The sequence below is a fragment of the Anguilla rostrata genome, chromosome 1 (assembly GCF_018555375.3).
Source record: "Anguilla rostrata isolate EN2019 chromosome 1, ASM1855537v3, whole genome shotgun sequence".
Classification (NCBI taxonomy): Eukaryota; Metazoa; Chordata; class Actinopteri; order Anguilliformes; family Anguillidae; genus Anguilla; species Anguilla rostrata.
This window is the reverse complement of record NC_057933.1, coordinates 1,371,943-1,390,000: the sequence shown is the minus strand read 5'-3', so window position 1 is coordinate 1,390,000 and position 18,058 is coordinate 1,371,943. Positions and strand designations below refer to the sequence as shown.

The 18,058-nt window shown below is 54.5% G+C and overlaps 1 protein-coding gene across 2 annotated transcripts in view; it reads left to right on the top strand.

The window, feature by feature from the left end:
• Positions 1–18,058, top strand: part of LOC135257268 (receptor-type tyrosine-protein phosphatase U) — a 159,080-nt gene that overhangs the window by 121,164 nt on the left and 19,858 nt on the right. Inside the window, exons 14-19 of one of the 2 annotated variants that reach the window (XM_064339870.1) lie at positions 5,344–5,482; positions 8,172–8,201; positions 8,735–8,895; positions 10,423–10,610; positions 14,615–14,684; positions 15,236–15,312. In XM_064339870.1, coding sequence (XP_064195940.1) covers positions 5,344–5,482; positions 8,172–8,201; positions 8,735–8,895; positions 10,423–10,610; positions 14,615–14,684; positions 15,236–15,312 — 665 coding nt within the window. The remainder of the gene's footprint in view (positions 1–5,343; positions 5,483–8,171; positions 8,202–8,734; positions 8,896–10,422; positions 10,611–14,614; positions 14,685–15,235; positions 15,313–18,058) is intronic. The other variant, XM_064339959.1, reaches the window with a different exon arrangement.

Here is an 18,058-nt window from a genome sequence, read left to right as displayed (position 1 = left end):
AGCTCTGCTGAATAGTGTTACAGGAGAGCCTGCCTGCGATATTAAGAATGCGTTGAGACTCGTCTCATGGCTGCCAGGGCGACTGTCTAATCCAGTCTAATCCAGTCGGGTCGCACTGGCAGCAGCAGCGCTGTGCTGTGAGCCTCCTAGCACCCCCCCCCCCCCTGCGTGGCCTGCCAGGGCCCGTCCGGCCTATCGGATCCGACGCGTCCCCCGAGCTGTGAATTAGACCCCAGCGCCACCAGGACATGTGACCTCTGAGAGTCAGGAGCTGTGCTGTAGCGTCTGTGCGGTGAAGCATCAGCTCAGTGAAATGTCGGCACGGTCGAGCATCGCCACGGTGATATATCGGTGTGGTGAAGCGTCTCAGCTGAGCTGAGCTGAGAGGGGGCGGGGCACAGTGATATATCGGTGTGGTGAAGCGTCTCAGCTGAGCTGAGCTGAGAGGGGGCGGGGCACGGTGAGGCAGCGGTGCGCTGAAGTGTTGGCATGGTGAAACGTGGAAGCCTCGATGCTCCGTGAAGTGTCGGCTGAGAGGGGGCGGGGCGCGGCGGGGTGTCTGTCTGCAGGGGACGGATCTCATCTCCTCTCCGCTCTTATCCCATCAGGGTCGAGTTCTGCAAGTGTACTGATTGCTCCCTCAAACTGAACAACTGTCCTTCCCTGAAGCAAATGCCCATCAAACTGAACACCACTAACACATCTCCTCACACACACAGCACACACACACCACACACACACGCACACACACACACTGATACATCCACACACACACACACACACTACACTCACACACACACACACACACAACACACACACACGACACTCACACACACACTCACACTCACACACACACACACACACACTCACACACACACTGACACTCACACACGCACACACACACACACACACACTGACACTCACACACACACACACACACACAACCACACACTGACACCACACACACACACACACACCACACACACACACACACACACACACACACACACACACCACACACACACACACGACTCACACACACACACACACACACACACACACACACCACACACACCACACTGACACTCACACACACACACACACACACACACTGACACTCACACACACACACACACACACACACACACACACACACACACACACTGCGCTCACACACACACACACACACACACACACACACACACACACACACAGCTCCATGTTAAGCAGCTGCAGGGAGTGAATGTGGGCTACACCGTGGTGCAGAGGTTTGGGGAGGCGTGCAATTGCGCTCTCTTCTGCTCGTTCTGTATTTCTCTCTCCCTACTTCTCTTTCCCCCTCTCTCTCCCCCCCCCCCCCCCCCCCCCTCTCCTCCTCTCCTCTCCCGGTACTTTTTAGATTATAGTTTCCCCTCGGATGAACCCTATTAGATAATAACTGTTCTCGAGGCGGACAGATAACCCGACTTTGCGTATATACCATTCCCTGGCTGTGCTCTAAACAACACGAAAACAGACCTGGGAGCTGTGCGTGCATTATGCCATCTCCCCTGGCTGTGCTCTAAACAAAACAACACAGAGACAGGACCTGGGAGCTGTGCGTGCATTATGCCGTCTCCCCTGGCTGTGCTCTAAACAAAACAACACAGAGACAGGACCTGGGAGCTGTGCGTGCATTATGCCATCTCCCCTGGCTGTGCTCTAAACAAAACAACACAGAGACAGGACCTGGGAGCTGTGCGTGCATTATGCCGTCTCCCCGGCTGTGCTGTAAACAAAACAACACAGAGACAGACCTGGGAGCTGTGCGTGCATTATGCCTCTCCCCGGCTGTGCTCTAAACAAAACAACACAGAGACAGAACCTGGGAGCTGTGCGTGCATTATGCCGTCTCCCCCGGCTGTGCTGTAAACAAAACAACACAGAGACAGAACCTGGGAGCTGTGCGTGCATTATGCCATCTCCCCTGGCTGTGCTCTAAACAAAACAACACAGAGACAGAACCTGGGAGCTGTGCGTGCATTATGCCATCTCCCCTGGCTGTGCTCTAAACAAAACAACACAGAGACAGAACCTGGGAGCTGTGCGTGCATTATGCCGTCTCCCCTGGCTGTGCTCTAAACAAAACAACACAGAGACAGAACCTGGGAGCTGTGCGTGCATTATGCCATCTCCCCTGGCTGTGCTCTAAACAAAACAACACAGAGACAGAACCTGGGAGCTGTGCGTGCATTATGCCGTCTCCCCGGCTGTGCTGTAAACAAACAACACAGAGACAGAACCTGGGAGCTGTGCGTGCATTATGCCATCTCCCCGGCTGTGCTGTAAACAAAACAACACAGAGACAGAACCTGGGAGCTGTGCGTGCATTATGCCATCTCCCCGGCTGTGCTGTAAACAAAACAACACAGAGACAGAACCTGGGAGCTGTGCGTGCATTATGCGTCTCCCCGGCTGTGCTCTAAACAAAACAACACAGAGACAGAACCTGGGAGCTGTGCGTGCATTATGCAGTCTCCCCCGGCTGTGCTGTAAACAAAACAACACAGAGACAGACCTGGGAGCTGTGCGTGCATTATGCCGTCTCCCCGGCTGTGCTGTAAACAAAACAACACAGAGACAGAACCTGGGAGCTGTGCGTGCATTATGCCATCTCCCCGGCTGTGCTGTAAACAAAACAACACAGAGACAGAACCTGGGAGCTGTGCGTGCATTATGCCATCTCCCCGGCTGTGCTGTAAACAAAACAACACAGAGACAGAACCTGGGAGCTGTGCGTGCATTATGCCTCTCCCCGGCTGTGCTGTAAACAAAACAACACAGAGACAGAACCTGGGAGCTGTGCGTGCATTATGCCTCTCCCCTGGCTGTGCTCTAAACAAAACAACACAGAGACAGAACCTGGGAGCTGTGCGTGCATTATGCCATCTCCCCTGGCTGTGCTCTAAACAAAACAACACAGAGACAGAACCTGGGAGCTGTGCGTGCATTATGCCATCTGCCTCACACCAGCCGGCCTTTTGCTGTAAACAAAACAACACAGAGACAGGACCTGGGAGCTGTGCGTGCATTATGCCGTCTCCCCCGGCTGTGCTGTAAACAAAACAACACAGAGACAGAACCTGGGAGCTGTGCGTGCATTATGCCATCTCCCCCGGCTGTGCTGTAAACAAAACAACACAGAGACAGAACCTGGGAGCTGTGCGTGCATTATGCCATCTCCCCCGGCTGTGCTCTAAACAAAACAACACAGAGACAGAACCTGGGAGCTGTGCGTGCATTATGCCGTCTCCCCCGGCTGTGCTGTAAACAAAACAACACAGAGACAGAACCTGGGAGCTGTGCGTGCATTATGCCGTCTCCCCCGGCTGTGCTGTAAACGAAACAACGCAGAAACGGAACAGAGGCAGAGCAGCTCAGCTGTGCGCAGTCTGCAGGCCTGCTTTGTTCTTCGGGGGCTGTTTTGAATGCAGCCGGCTGCCCCCCCACCCTCCTTCGTGGCCGGCCCCCTCCGCTCATCTCCGCGCTGTTTGTTTAAAATGGCAGGTGTTCGGCTGCCAGGTGTGCGGTAGCGGGAGTGGCCTGTGGCCCTTTTGTGTGGAGCGCGCTAGGACGGCTGAAAGTTCCGCAGAGCAGCCGAACAGGAAGCCTGGGATCAGTGTTCTGATTGTGCTAACCAATCACAGCACACGGACCTGCACGTTCAGTCCCCCCACCTGATGTCATCGTTCCCTGCAAACTGAAGCGCGCTGTCTCTCTAACGCAGCCATGCATCGCTGTGTCCTGCAAACTGAAGCGTGCTGTCTCTCTGTAACGCGCCATGCATCGCTGTGTCCTGCAAACTGAAGCGTGCTGTCTCTCTGTAGCGTAGCCATGCATCGCTGTGTCCTGCAAACTGAAGCGCGCTGTCTCTCTAACGCAGCCATGCATCGCTGTGTCCTGCAAACTGAAGCGCGCTGTCTCTCTGTAGTGTAGCCATGCATCGCTGTGTCCTGCAAACTGAAGCGCGCTGTCTCTCTAACGCAGCCATGCATCGCTGTGTCCTGCAAACTGAAGCTCGCTGTCTCTCTGTAGCGTAGCCATGCATCGCTGTGTCCTGCAAACTGAAGCGCGCTGTCTCTCTGTAGTGTAGCCATGCATCGCTGTGTCCTGCAAACTGAAGCGCGCTGTCTCTCTGTAGCGTAGCCATGCATCGCTGTGTCCTGCAAACTGAAGCGCGCTGTCTCTCTGTAGCGTAGCCATGCATCGCTGTGTCCTGCAAACTGAAGCGCGCTGTCTCTCTGTAGCGTAGCCATGCATCGCTGTGTCCTGCAAACTGAAGCGCGCTGTCTCTCTGTAGCGTAGCCATGCATCGCTGTGTCCTGCAAACTGAAGCGTGCTGTCTCTCTAACGCAGCCATGCATCGCTGTGTCCTGCAAACTGAAGCGCGCTGTCTCTCTGTAGCGTAGCCATGCATCGCTGTGTCCTGCAAACTGAAGCGCGCTGTCTCTCTGTAACGCAGCCATGCATCGCTGTGTCCTGCAAAATGTCTGTCAGCCGTGCAGACGTAATCCTACAGCTCTAAGAAACTTTGACTACTGCACAAATAATATTGTGCTTTTATTGTTGCAGCGTCCGTGAAATGGTTGTGTAAAATCTAAACTCGGTGACTCGAGGAGAGCCCTGTTTTTTTACCACTTTGCATCTTGGTTTTTGTTTTTGTTGCCTCTCCCGCCCGCGAACATTGTGTGCTTTTATGTAACCACCTGCATATCCCTGCCAATGGTGCCGCTCCCCCACACTCCCCCCCCCACCCCCCCACCCCGTATGCTTTCCAGACCCCCCCGTCCAGGCAGGTCTGCTCTCAGACTCAGGACAGCTCCGCCTCCCAGGGTCTTCACTCCTGTGTCTGTTCAGCATCTCAGCGGCACGGCTGAACTTTATTGTTATTATTATTTTTATTTATCCTGTTATTGCACAAAATGAAATGGAGAAACATAAAATAAAGACCCTGGTGATGAGTTAGAGTTTTATACTTTGTGCAGGAAGGGTAGGGGGGGGGGGGCTGGAGAGCAGAAATTGGCTTGTTTCCCACCTTTCAGCTCTGTAATGAATTAATTCAGGAGTGGGGGGCTCTACTTGGATTGTGTGTGTGTGCGAAGGGCAAGGGGAATGGACTCTGCTTGCAGAGAGTGTGTGTGAAGGGGGGGGGTCTCTGTTTCCAGTGTGTGTATTTCTTTGTGTTTAAAAAAGGGGCTTCAAACTGAATTGTGCGGTTTTGAGATCTTCAGAAGCTCTTCTGAGCACTCACTTCTGTGTCTGACTGTCTGTCCTGCCCCCCCCCCCCCCACGCCCCCCCCCCAGCGGCCTGCAGGGACCACAAGCGTGCCCTGGAGCTGTCCCAGCACTCAGAGGAGATGGGCCTGATCCTGGGCATCTGTGCGGGGGGGCTGGTGGTGCTCATCCTGCTGCTGGGAGTCATCATCATCATCATTAAGAAGGGGTGAGTGTGGAGGACCCCCCCCCCCCGGCCTTTCACTTCTCTTTATAAAACTGATCCGGCTATCTTACTTACAGGAGCTCACCCCCCCTCCCCAAGGCATTTTACACTCTACAGCATGCCCAGGGGGTGCTGCAGTGTGTACGTTAGCATTAGCATTCCCAACACACCATCCCTGAGAGACGGGGGTGGGGGGGGGGGGTTCTGGGGTTCATCTAAGAGGCCCTTGTGAGTGTGAAAATATTTAATTAGGGGGGGGGGGGGAGGGGGGTTGCGATTCAATTACACACTTAATTACCTGCTTTGAGTGGTGCTCCGACCCCTGGATTAGCCTGTAGTAATCGGGGGGGGGGGGGGGAAAGGTATAGTTTTAATTAGCCCGTCCTCCCGAAGGTCTCTCTACCCCCAAAGACCCTGAACACCCGCCCTCCCCAAACACGTCTTCACCCCCACCCCTCCCCCCCGCCTCCGATCTCCCCCCTGTTGCTACGATGTTGATTCACACTTCACAGACACGCCGTGTGTCTCCTGCACACTTCACAGACACGCCGTGTGTCTCCTGCACACTTCACAGACACGCCGTGTGTCTCCAGCGCAGGCCAGAGATGCGCAGCCCTGCTTCAGTGCACCAGCACGCCCGCCCGCCATCTCTCTCCGCTCTGAAGGGTGTTCTGGCGATGTTTCTCTAAATGGAATCACCATCTGCATGTACCACAAACATGCGTAACGTCCCGGATTTTAATGAACACATTCACAGAATAGAAACAATGCAGGAAAAAAAATGTGCATCCGTGTACCATGTGACCCATGCAAATTAATTCATGACCCATGTTTGTGTAACACATTACATATTTACAGTCACAGGTTTTTTTTCCCCCTGGAATTGCTAAGGATATAAGCTGCACTATGCAAAATATGGCAAATATCCTCACATGTAGAAATAAATATTTTTAGTGTGGGTAAAGAAATAAGTGCTGAGCCCTCTTTTGAAATGCGCTCTTGCCCCTGCTGGATGTGAACTGGAAGGTGTTTACTGAGGGCTGCAGTGGTTCACAGGACGCCTGTGTGCATGGAGACGGGCTCACAGTGTTTTCATGCAGAGATATGCATGAAAAGCTTCATCTGAACAGGAACGCACAAAACATCCTGGAGCCTTGAGTGTGTGAAGCGGGGGGGGGTGGGTGGGGGTTGAAAAAGCAGTGTGTGAGGGGCCCGGGGGGGCGGGGGGGGCGGCAGGCACATCAGCTCTCTGCCTCGGGGGGCAGCTGCAGCAGACTCATGTATGTGATTATCTCTCTCACTAAAGGATTAAATATACAGCATGTCAGCCATTACACTGGACTCTCAAATCACACAGTGACACAATGCTGACCTACAGGAGCTGCAGTGTGTGTGTGTGTGAGTGTGTGTGTGTGTGTGTGTGTGTGTGTGTGTGTGTGTGTGTGTGTGTGTGATTGCGCGTGCGTGTGCGTGTGCGTGTGTGTGTGTGTGTGCGTGTGAGTGAGTGTGTGTGTGTGTGTGTGAAGGGCTGAGCCATGATGAAGTTCACTGTGGCGATCCCTGGCAGTGCCTGAGCAGGATGCTGTTTAACTCTTTAGGGAGCAGTGAGCAGACGTGTTTAACTTGGGCCCTGATTCTGTGGCCGGCTATCAGGCCTTTGGCACATTTGCAACACTGTACCCCCCACGACCGGGCCATTGAATTGCCCAGGCAATCTGCACCAAGCTGCCCGGGTGATGTGGTCCAGGCAGCGGTGTTGCCCGGGTGATGCGGTCCAGGCAGCGGTGTTGCCCGGGTGATGTGGTCCAGGCAGCGGTGTTGCCCGGGTGATGTGGTCCAGGCAGCGGTGTTGCCCGGGTGATGCGGTACAGGCAGCGGCGTTGCCCGGGTGATGTGGTCCAGGCAGTGGCGTTGCCCGGGTGATGTGGTCCAGGCAGCGGCGTTGCCCGGGTGATTCGGTCCAGGCAGCGGTGTTGCCCGGGTGATTCGGTCCAGGCAGCGGCGTTGCCCGGGTGATGCGGTCCAGGCAGCGGTGTTGCCCGGGTGATGCGGTCCAGGCAGCGGTGTTGCCCGGGTGATGTGGTCCAGGCAGCGGTGTTCCCCGGGTGATGTGGTCCAGGCAGCAGTGTTGCCCGGGTGATGCGGTCCAGGCAGCGGTGTTGCCCGGGTGATGCGGGCCAGGCAGCGGTGTTGCCCGGGTGATGTGGTCCAGGCAGCGGTGTTGCCCGGGTGATGCGGTACAGGCAGCGGCGTTGCCCGGGTGATGTGGTCCAGGCAGTGGCGTTGCCCGGGTGATGTGGTCCAGGCAGCGGCGTTGCCCGGGTGATTCGGTCCAGGCAGCGGTGTTGCCCGGGTGATTCGGTCCAGGCAGCGGTGTTGCCCGGGTGATGTGGTCCAGGCAGCGGCGTTGCCCGGGTGATGCGGTCCAGGCAGCGGTGTTGCCCGGGTGATGCGGTCCAGGCAGCGGTGTTGCCCGGGTGATGTGGTTCAGGTCCGGGTCGCGGTCTCAGCTGCTGCAGTTTTGGAGCTTTTGGATCTTTTTGAGTTTCTGACTCACTGGGAGGAGTGAAGGGGTAAAAAGGGTCAGATCTGATTCCGCTGCAGGACCTCCTCCCGGCTGGCCCTGTTCGTTCTCACCTCTGTTCTCTTCTCTCTCTCACTCTCTTCTTCTCCTCCCCCTCATGCACTTCAGAAGGGACTACTACACTTACTCATATTACCCGTAAGTGACGGCCTCCCTTTCTCTCCATTCTCTCGTTTCTTCATCCTCCCTTTTTCATTTGGCTGCAGTAAAGTCCTTCCAGTGAGACGTTGTCGTTTTTGTCTCTCCCATTCTCTCGTTCCTTATCTCCCCCACTCCATCTCAATCTTCCTCCCTTTCATCTATTATTCTCTCCTTCTTTGCTTTTGTTCTACTCTCCTCTCCATCTCTCCATTTCTTTGTCTCTCTTCTTCCCTGTTTTGCTCTCTCTACCACACTCATTCTCATTTTTTATTTCACTTTTTTTTCCTTCCTTCTCTCTTCCTCTTTCTGGCTCTCTTCCATGAACCCTCTCTCTCTCTTTCTCTCTATCTCTATCCCCCTTCTCTTTCTCCCTCTCTCTCTCTACCTCCCCCCTCCCTCCGTCCTTCCCTCTCTTTCTCCCCCTCTCTCTCCCTCCCTCCGTCCCTCCCTCTCTCCCCCCTCTCTCCCTCCGTCCCTCCCTCTCTCCCCCTCCCTCCCTTCCTCCCTCCCCCCCTCCCCTCTGGGTGCAGTAGGAAGCCGGTAACCATGGCGAAGGCTCCGATGGCGTACCGTCAGGAGAAGCCGGCCATGATTGGCTCCATGGAGCGCAGCTTCGCGGACCAGAGCACGCTGCAGGAGGACGAGCGCATGGCGCTGTCCTTCATGGACGCACACACCTGCAGCACGCGCAGTGAGTGCCCCGCCCCAGCGCCACGCCCCGCCCACGCCCCAGCGCCACGCCCCGCCCACCTCTACACTCCGCCCACGCTCCGCCCACCTCTACACTCCGCCCACGCCCCGCCCACTGGCCACGCCCCGGCCCTCCCTGGCCACGCCCTCTCACGCCCCGCCCACCTCACACTCCACCCACCTCTGCACTCCGCCCACTCACCTGCCTGTGCTCTGCCCATAAGCCACGCCCACACCCTGCCCCCCACAGTCACTCCTCCTTGACCACACCTCTTCCTGTGCATCGTCAGTTCCCCTCACTGTCTCTCAAAAGCAAAATTTATAATAAAAACTATACTGAAATTTTTCAAATACCAAATTCACATAATTTAATATTGACCCAACAAAAGGAAAAGGTGGAATGATCTCTAAAATGAGATTTATTTTTTGAGTGGCCTGTGGTTTTTAAGCCACTGAATGCTTAAACATATTTATCTGACAGATGTAATCTGAGCAGCAATAACAGCAGTAGGTACAGCCCAGGGAATTGTGGGAGTACTGTACTATAACTTACTGACACACACTTACTAATGTGTGTGTGTGTGTGTGTTCCTGTGTGTGTTGTGTTTCGTGTCGTGTGGTTGCGTGTGTGGCGTGTGGTGTGTGTGGTGTGCTGTGGTGTGTGGTGTGCGTGTGGCGGGGTGTGTGTGTGTGTTGGTGCTTTGTGTGTGGGTGCGTGTGTGTGTGTGCGTGGCGTGGTGTCGTGTGCGTGTGCTGTGGTGTGCGTTGGTGTGTGTGTGTTCTGTGTGTGTGGTGTGCGGTGTGTGCGTGGGGTGTGTTGTGCCGTGTTGGTGTGCTGTGTGTGTGTGTGTGTGTGTGTGTGTGCGTGTGGTGTGTGTGTCTGTGTGTGTGTGTGTGTCTGTGTGTGTGTGTGTGTGTGTGTGTGTGTGTGTGTGTGTGTGTGTGTGTGTGTGTGTGTGTGTGTGTGTGTGTGTGTGTGTGTGTGTGTGTGTGTGTGTGTGTGTGTGTGTGTGTGTGTGTTCCTGTGTGTGTGCTGTGTGTGTGTGTGTTCCTGTGTGTGTGTGTGTGTGTGTGTTCCTGTGTGTGTGTGTGTTCCTGTGTGTGTGTGTGTGTGTGTGTGTGTGTTGCTGTGTGTGTCTTTCTGTGTGTGTGTTCCTGTGTGTGTGTGTGTGTTGCTGTGTGTGTGTGTGTGTCTGTTGTGTGTGTGTGGTGTGTGTGTGTGTGTGTGTGTGTTTGTGTGGGTGTGTGTCTGTGTGTTGTGTTGTGTGTGTGTGTTGTGTGTGTGTGTGTCCTGTGTGTTCCTGTGTGTTCCTGTGTGTGTGTGTGTGTGTGTGTGTTCCTGTGTGTTCTGTGTGTGTTGTGTTCCTGTGGTGTGTGTGGTGTGTGGTTCCTGTGTGTTTGTGTTCTGTGTGTGTGTGTGTGTGTGTTTGGTGTGTGTGGTTGTGTGTGTGGTGTGTGGTGTGTGTGTTGGTGTTCCTGTGTGTGTGTGTGTTCCTGTGTGTGTGTGTGTTCCTGTGTGTGTCTCCAGGTGATCCGCGCAGCTCGGTGAACGAGTCCAGCAGCCTCCTGGGGGGGTCTCCTCACAGGCAGTGCGGGCGCAAGGGCTCCCCCTACCACACGGGGCAGCTGCACCCGGCCGTGCGCGTGGCCGACCTGCTGCAGCACATCAACCAGATGAAGACCGCCGAGGGCTACGGGTTCAAGCAGGAGTACGAGGTGAGGGGGGGTGAGGGGCGGGCTGGGGCGCGGGGTGAGGGGGGTAGGGGGGGCTGGGGCGCGGGGTGAGGGGGGGTGAGGGGTGGGCTGGGGCGCTGGGGTGAGGGGGGGGTATGACGGGGGGGGGCACAGGTTCAGACAGAGCTTACGGTTGTATTTGGATTATTGAGCGAATGTCCTTACTCAATAAGAGGCCCTGAACGACTTTCTGTGAAGGACAGGGGTCCCCTGGTGTCATGCTTTCTGAAAGCGTGTGTGTGTGTGTGTGTGTGTGTGTGTGTGTGTGTGTGTTTCTGTGTGCTTGACAAGGAGTGGAGGGGTTGAGGTCAGAGCTCTGAGTGATGGAGTGATGGACGGAGGGGTGTATGGAGAGAGGGATGGGGAGTGGAGGGGTGTATGGAGAGAGGGATGGGGAGTGGAGGGGTGTATGGAGAGAGGGATGGGGAGTGGAGGGGTGTATGGAGAGAGGGATGGGGAGTGGAGGGGTGTAGGGAGAGAGGGATGTGGAGTGGAGGGGTGTAGGAGAGAGGGATGGGAGTGGAGGGTGTAGGGAGAGAGGATGTGGAGTGGAGGGTGTATGGAGAGAGGGATGGGGAGTGGAGGGGTGTATGGAGAGAGCGATGGGGAGTGGAGTGGTGTAGGGAGAGAGGGATGGGGCAGATGGACTGATGAGTGTGGTGGTTCTCTGTGCTCTGGCTCTGCTCAGGGGTAATTAAGAGTAATTAATGAGGTGAAGGAGCCTGGTTATTAATAAACTCACACGCTGTGGGGGGGGGGGGGTGGGGGCACGGACAGTACATGTGCCAGCTGCACATCTGCGCACAGCTGCTCTCTCTAGCGTCTGCGCAGCCCTGTGCATGCATGCGCTGCGTCCCATAGCTGCCTCGCTCCCGAATCTGTACCGCTCCCCCCCCGCCCCCCATTCTGTGGTGCTGCACATGATGAAGTTTAGTGGTCGGGGAAGACAGTGAACAGCGTGCACAGAATGAAAGCTCTTAAAGAGACAGCTCACCAAGGAGGGTACTGCTCCTCTTTGTAATTTTTTTAATGGTGCAAAAAATGTATTTTCAACTTGGTGCGCTGGTGTTACGTTACTATGGCAACTCTGTTCTTGGCTGAGACACACGATGTTCGAACCGTCCTCTTCTGAAAGGATACTCGCATGAAAAATAGAAAAAGTGCCAAAAAGGAAAAAAAGAAAAAACAAAAACAAACAAGCTCTCAGACAATTTTCTGTTCTTGTCTGATTTACCCCCCTCAATTTCGTCTGCTGGTCCACTCTGGTCCCTGTGGGATCCCTGCGGTCTCATTACCCTGCCCCTCAGGGGCGAAGCACACAACCCGAAATCCATATACAGCTCGTTTTATTCGCTTTTCTGTTTTGTTTTGTTTTGTTTTTGGTTTTTTTTCTGCCTGGCCCGTCTCAGGCCTGTGGGAAGGGAGAAAATGGAGGGGGGGGGGGTTTGTCTGGCTCTCCACCCTCCCGCCTCATAACCGGTATTTCCCAGCGGACCCGCTCACCAGCCATTGATCGGCTCCCCGTGCAGTGCATTGTGGGGTTTTGTTTTTTTTTCGACATGATAGAATTATCCCAAATGGCAGTTTTTTTTTGGGCAGGGGGGCAGGGGCGGGACGCGGGGCTGGTGTTGCTTAACGCACGGAGAGCTTAGCTGCAGAGCCCGCTGATCCCCTCTGCAGCGTGAGGCCCGGAGCGAGTGACCCTGGGGACTTGGGCCGAGGCGTCCAAATGAAATATCGATTCTGTTTTCGGATTCAATGGAAGAATGAGTACAGTGGTCCTCAAGAAGAGAGCCTTGGCGCTGTGAACTGAGCGGGCGGGCGGGGGGGGGGGGGGGTCATAATACAAATATTGTGACTACAGCTGCGCAGCCGTGCATCAGAGACATTCTGAGCGCGCTCTAACAGCGTCTCAGGCGCAGGTGAGGTCTGAGGTGTGGAATCAGCATAGAGTTCAGTGAGCAGGTGAGGAGAGTTTGGTGAGCATTAGCCAGGTTTGCCAGTGTTTGGTGATTGTTTGCCATGGTTGGTGAGCGGTAGTGTGCGGTTTGGACTCCTTGATTCCGGTGTTTGTCTGTTCCACAGGACTGTAACTGTGGTTCGGACAGGTTTTCAGATCTACACCCCCCCCCATTCCCCCCCTTACAGGGACTCAGTGACTTCCCTCCAAACTGCACCCCGGGGGGCAGAAGGGGAGTTTCACCCGCGAAATTGATCCGCTCCGCACCGCGCCTCGGGAGCTGCGGGGGTGGGGTGGGGGGTGGGGGGGGGGGCGGGGGGTGAAGATTACGGGGGCCGTCTGTAAGCACAGGCAGCCACACTAATCCTGGGGCCGGATTAAGCAGGCCCTTATCTGGCTGGTGGGAGACGCTGCTGTAATCCCCCTTTCAGCGCGGGCTGCCAAATCCTGCCCTGCCCTGCCCCTCCCCTCCTGTCAGGAATCTCCTCCTAACGAGTGGGGGCCGGGGGGGCGGGGGGGGCGGGGGGGGGGGCTTTTCCCCATGGGCTCAGATTGAGGATGCTGCCAGTACAGCTCCAGACACACTGGCTCCCAAAGACACTCACAAGTGTCAGTGCTATCTGATGCTCTGTCATCTTCCCCCATTGTCTGCTTTATCACTGGTGATGACATACAGCTCGTTCTCTCCCTCCTTCCCTCTCACATGGAGCAAACAGCTCTTTCTCTCTCTCCATCCCTTTCTCCCTCCATCCCTCTCTCTCTCCATCCCTCTCTCCCTACATCCCTCTCGCACGCCGCACACAGCTCTTTCTCTCCCTCCATCCCTCTCTCCCTCCATCGCTCTCTCCCTACATCCCTCTCGCACGCCGCACACAGCTCTTTCTCTCCCTCCATCCCTCTCTCCCTACATCCCTCTCACACGCCACACATCTCTGCTTGCCTACATGACGTCTCAGGCTGGATATGACAGATCATGGCTCAGAGCTCAGCTTGGCTTAAGCGGAGACGCCGCAGTTCCCAGCCGAGCCCTGCTCCTGTTTGAGCCGTCCCTCCCCCTGCATGGCAGCGCAGAGCGGGCGGGGGGGGGGGGGGGGGGGCTCCTCTCCTGCCAGTGATCCGGACTGCAAACGGGCCTCTCAGAGAGAACACGACGGCCGTTTGTCAGGCCTGCAGATTCTTCCTGTACAGCATCCGGAGAATCCTCCTCTTCCTCACTGTCTACCCAGCCCAGCTCTTACTCCCCATACTGATCACCCCCCCCCCCTCCCCCCTCCGTCCGTCACCCCTCCCTCCCTGCCTCTGCCATCAGGCCCCTGCAGCTCCTCCAGAACACTGCTGCTGGTCTGGTCCACAGCCTCCCCAGACTCAGCCATGCCCCTCCCCTTCTCCTTCCAATGAATACCTGTATCAGCTCACCTCAAACCCTAGAACCTTGGTGCTAGCTTATCGGCCAGTTAAAGGGACAGCTTTCGAAATATCATCAGAAGTTCAGACTCCCTCTCTCTCTCTTTCCCTGGGGGAGGTGAGGACGGGTGTTTGACGGGGTTTGGGACCTAATTTTACATGTCCTGATGTCTTTGAGGAATTGGAGATTGCAGAATATGGCCCCAGTGCCGAAGCAGTCAGGAGATCTCTAGTGGAGGCTCGTCCGTGGAGCCATGGCCACCAGCAGACTCCTGGCACACACAGACCATGCTCTGGGGGAGGGTGCTGCCCTTTCTTGGGTGGAATTGGACAAAGTTTTTTATTCTGGTGTTACTGTGTTTTTACGTATTTTATTTTTTGGTTTTATTGTTGTCTTATTGAAGGTCTGTTTTCTTATTGTTTATAGCTCTGTATTGGTTTTATTGTGGTTTAATTTGTTTCTGTTTAAATATTTCTTGGCTTTTTGTCCCATTTTAGTTTCTTTCAGGAACATTATCGTTGTGGGATTGAAGGTTATATTTCATTTGTTCCTGTAAATACATTTTTGCAATGTTTAAATAAATGGGACCCTCTCTCTTTCTCTCTGTTTCCTCTTTTCAAGAGTTTCTTTGATGGATGGGATGTTACGAAGAAAGACAAAACCAAGGGGAGACACGAAGGCCTGATGGGGTGTAAGTCAGCTGAAGTGCTTTAGTCCGCTGTTACACTGGCAGCGATTGTATGCCTTAGCGTGTGAGTTTGATAATGCAAGCTCGTGTATTTTCCTGCAGTTAAAACCAGAGATGCTCAAATCGGGATCTCAGAACTAGTAGCGCTGCTGGTTCTCTGTTCGACTCGGTGGTTAATTGAGGGAATTAGGGCGCTGATTGCTCAGAGATTTAACTCACCTGCTGCCCCAGGTGTAAATCAGTCCTGATTAGAGGGGAGGAAGGAAACCCAGCAGCACTACTGCCCTCCAGGGACAGATTTAAGTGGCCCTTGTCTAAACGGTTTAAAGTGTGGTCCTCTATGCAGGAAGTTTAGCCCATAATCTCTGCCACTTCAGCCAATCAGCTGTGTGAATGCACTTGAGGGTCTTTGGTTGGTCAGGGTGTTGTTATGTTGGTGTTTTTTTTCCCCTGGATTGTCTTTCATGGGAAATAACTGGACGAACCAATGAAAAAAGCATTATTCGTCACACGCTTTCACATTCCATCGTGATTGGTTCTTTGTTTTCTTTCAGATGACCGTCACAGGGTTAAGCTCCACCCTCTTCTTAGTGACCCCAACTCGGACTACATCAACGCCAACTACATTGATGTGAGTCCCCCCCCCCCCCACCACATTCCTTCAGTTCTGCTGCACACTCTTTTCACAGTGAGGGGTGATTGTGTTTTCACTGAAAGAAAGCGGGTGGTCTTGAGATATTCTAAAAAATAAAAACTTCTAGCCCCCACCCCCCTCCCCCCACCACCACCCCCACCCCCCTCCCCAGCACAATGTAACATCTGTGTATCCAGTGCAGCTGAGACAGCAGATCAAAAAACTAATGTCATAAACCTCCCCCTGACAGCCCCCCTCTGAAGGGGAGATGCACATCAGTCAGCATAATTAAACTACCGCCTGGCACTGCAGCTAATTTCCCTCTGGGGTCATTAAGGCTGAGCTCTGCTCCCCCCCCCCCTTCTCCATACACACACACACCCCAACAGCACCCCCCTGCACACACGCACCCCCGCAAGCCCCTGCTCCAAACACAGAAGCTGTGACGTCACCGTGGCGATGCCCCTGAGGGTAACCCCTGCCCAGGTGAGAATGCTGGACAGGTACACTCGCTGCACACACGTGTTTGTTTGCACGAGTGAGTCTCACCTGTGCACCTGCACTTCCGTGAGGGTGGGGGGGGGGGGTGGGAGCTGCAAGGTGTTCTGGGGTGATGGTGCACCTTCCTGGTATTTGATTGTAATAGCCAATCACAAGCCTTGCTGGCAGTTTCTCTCCAGGCTTCTGTCCAATGGTGGTCTGGACTTCATATCGCTGTAGTTAAATAAAGAAATAATACTTAAGCACATTAACAAAATGGAAATTAAAAAAGTGCATTTAGCTAATGGCAGGTCTTAGGCCATAAAACCCTTTTTCAGGAATAAACGGCACTAATTCCCCCCAAATGAAGAGAGGGGTTGCTCCAGAGCATCCGCATTAACCAATCAGCGCTGGGGACGTTGGGCGGGGGCGGGGTTTGTGGTTTGTTTGCACAGCCCCTCTCACACAGTACTGTGAGTGAGTGAGTGTGTGTGTGTGCGTGCGTTCGTGCGTGTGACTGCGTGCTTGCGTGTGTGTGTGTGAGTGTGCATTTGTGTGTGTGTGTGCGCGTGCATGTGTCGGTGTGTGTGTGCCGTCTGCTTTGTGTGTCACAGCTTCCAGGCTGCTGTGTATAGCCTACACGTCTACCTGTACATGTGTGACAGAGCTGTCCATGCGTTCTCTAACATCCGAATGTTCGTTCAGAAGCGCTGCTCAGCCCGCTCATGCATCGCAGTGCCACATCCATAAACATTCCATTCAGACTCCGTCAGTTCATCCGCATAACATTTACCATTCTACATTCCGGTAATTTCAATTGGCATTAATTTGTTTGGTCATGGTCCAACATCAAACCAAGCTCTGAAAGTGCGCACACATCATTACTAACTCACGCACACACACACACACACACACACACATCACTACTAACACACACACACACACACAGAGGAACACACACACACACACAGAGGAACACACACACACACACAGAGGAACACATGCACACACACACACACACACACACACACACACAGAAACGCACGCAATGCTCCTCAGAGTTGGAGGCACATTATCATGCATTAGCGTTCATTAGCCTTCATTAGCATGCATTAGCATTAACCTTTTCACAAATGCAGCAGTAGAGTTTGATCCGCTGAGAGGGCCAGACCGGTTAGCTCCATTTGTAGTGGTGATGGTGTGTTTGCTTTAAAAAGTGAGACTGTGAGAGAGCCTTCCCTACCGGCGAGGAGGCCTGCTTTTACTGCGCTGGCCTTCCCTAACAGCGAGGAGGCCTGCTTCTACTGCGCTGGCCTTCCCTAATGGCAAGGAGGCCTGCTTTTACTGCGCTGGCCTTCCCTAACGGTGAGGAGGCCTGGTTTTACTGCACTGGCTTTCCCTAACAACGAGGAGGTCTGGTTTTACTGCACTGGCCTTCCGTAACAGCAAGAAGACCTGGTTTTACTGCGCTGGCCTTCCCTAACGGCGAGGAGGCCTGGTTTTACTGTGCAGGCCTTCCCTAACAGCGAGGAGGCCTGGTTTTACTGCGCTGGCCTTCCCTAATGGTGAGGAGGGTGCTTTTACTGCGCTGGCCTTCCCTAATGGCGAGGAGGCCTGGTTTTACTGCGTTGGCCTTCCCTAATGGTGAGGAGGCCTGCTTTTACTGCGCTGGCTTTCCCTAACGGTGAGGAGGCCTGCTTTTACTGCACTGGCCTTCCCTAAAGGTGAGGAGGCCTGCTTTTACTGCGCTGGCCTTCCCTAAGGGTGAGGAGGCCTGCTTTTACTGCGCTGGAGCCGAGACTACAGGAGCTTTCAGCTCCTTCATTAGTGTCAGGGAGCAGTCAGAGCAAAGAAGGCCTTTTGCTCCCTCTCTTCCTCTCTCTCTCCCTCCCCCCCTCTCTCTCTCCTCTCTATCTCTCTCTCTCACTCTCTCTCTTCCTCTCTCTCTCCTCTCTCTCTCTCTCTCTCTCTTTCTTTCTCTCTCCCCCCTCTCGCTCTCTCCCTCTCTCTCTCTCTCCTTCCCCCCTCTCTCTCCCCCCTCTTTCTCCCTCTCTCTCTCTCCCTCCCTCCCTCTGTCCCTCGCGCTGTTCCTCCATTAAAGTGCATGGTGGCAGGCCCTGTGCATCATTAACATTACACTGCTCATTGTCACTGGCGTGTAATGTCAGGCCTGTGGCAAAGCCAGCCACCGCTCCGAATGACAAATACACAGGGAGCGAGGGAGGGAGTAAGAGAGGTAGAGAGCGAGGGAGGGCGGGAGGTA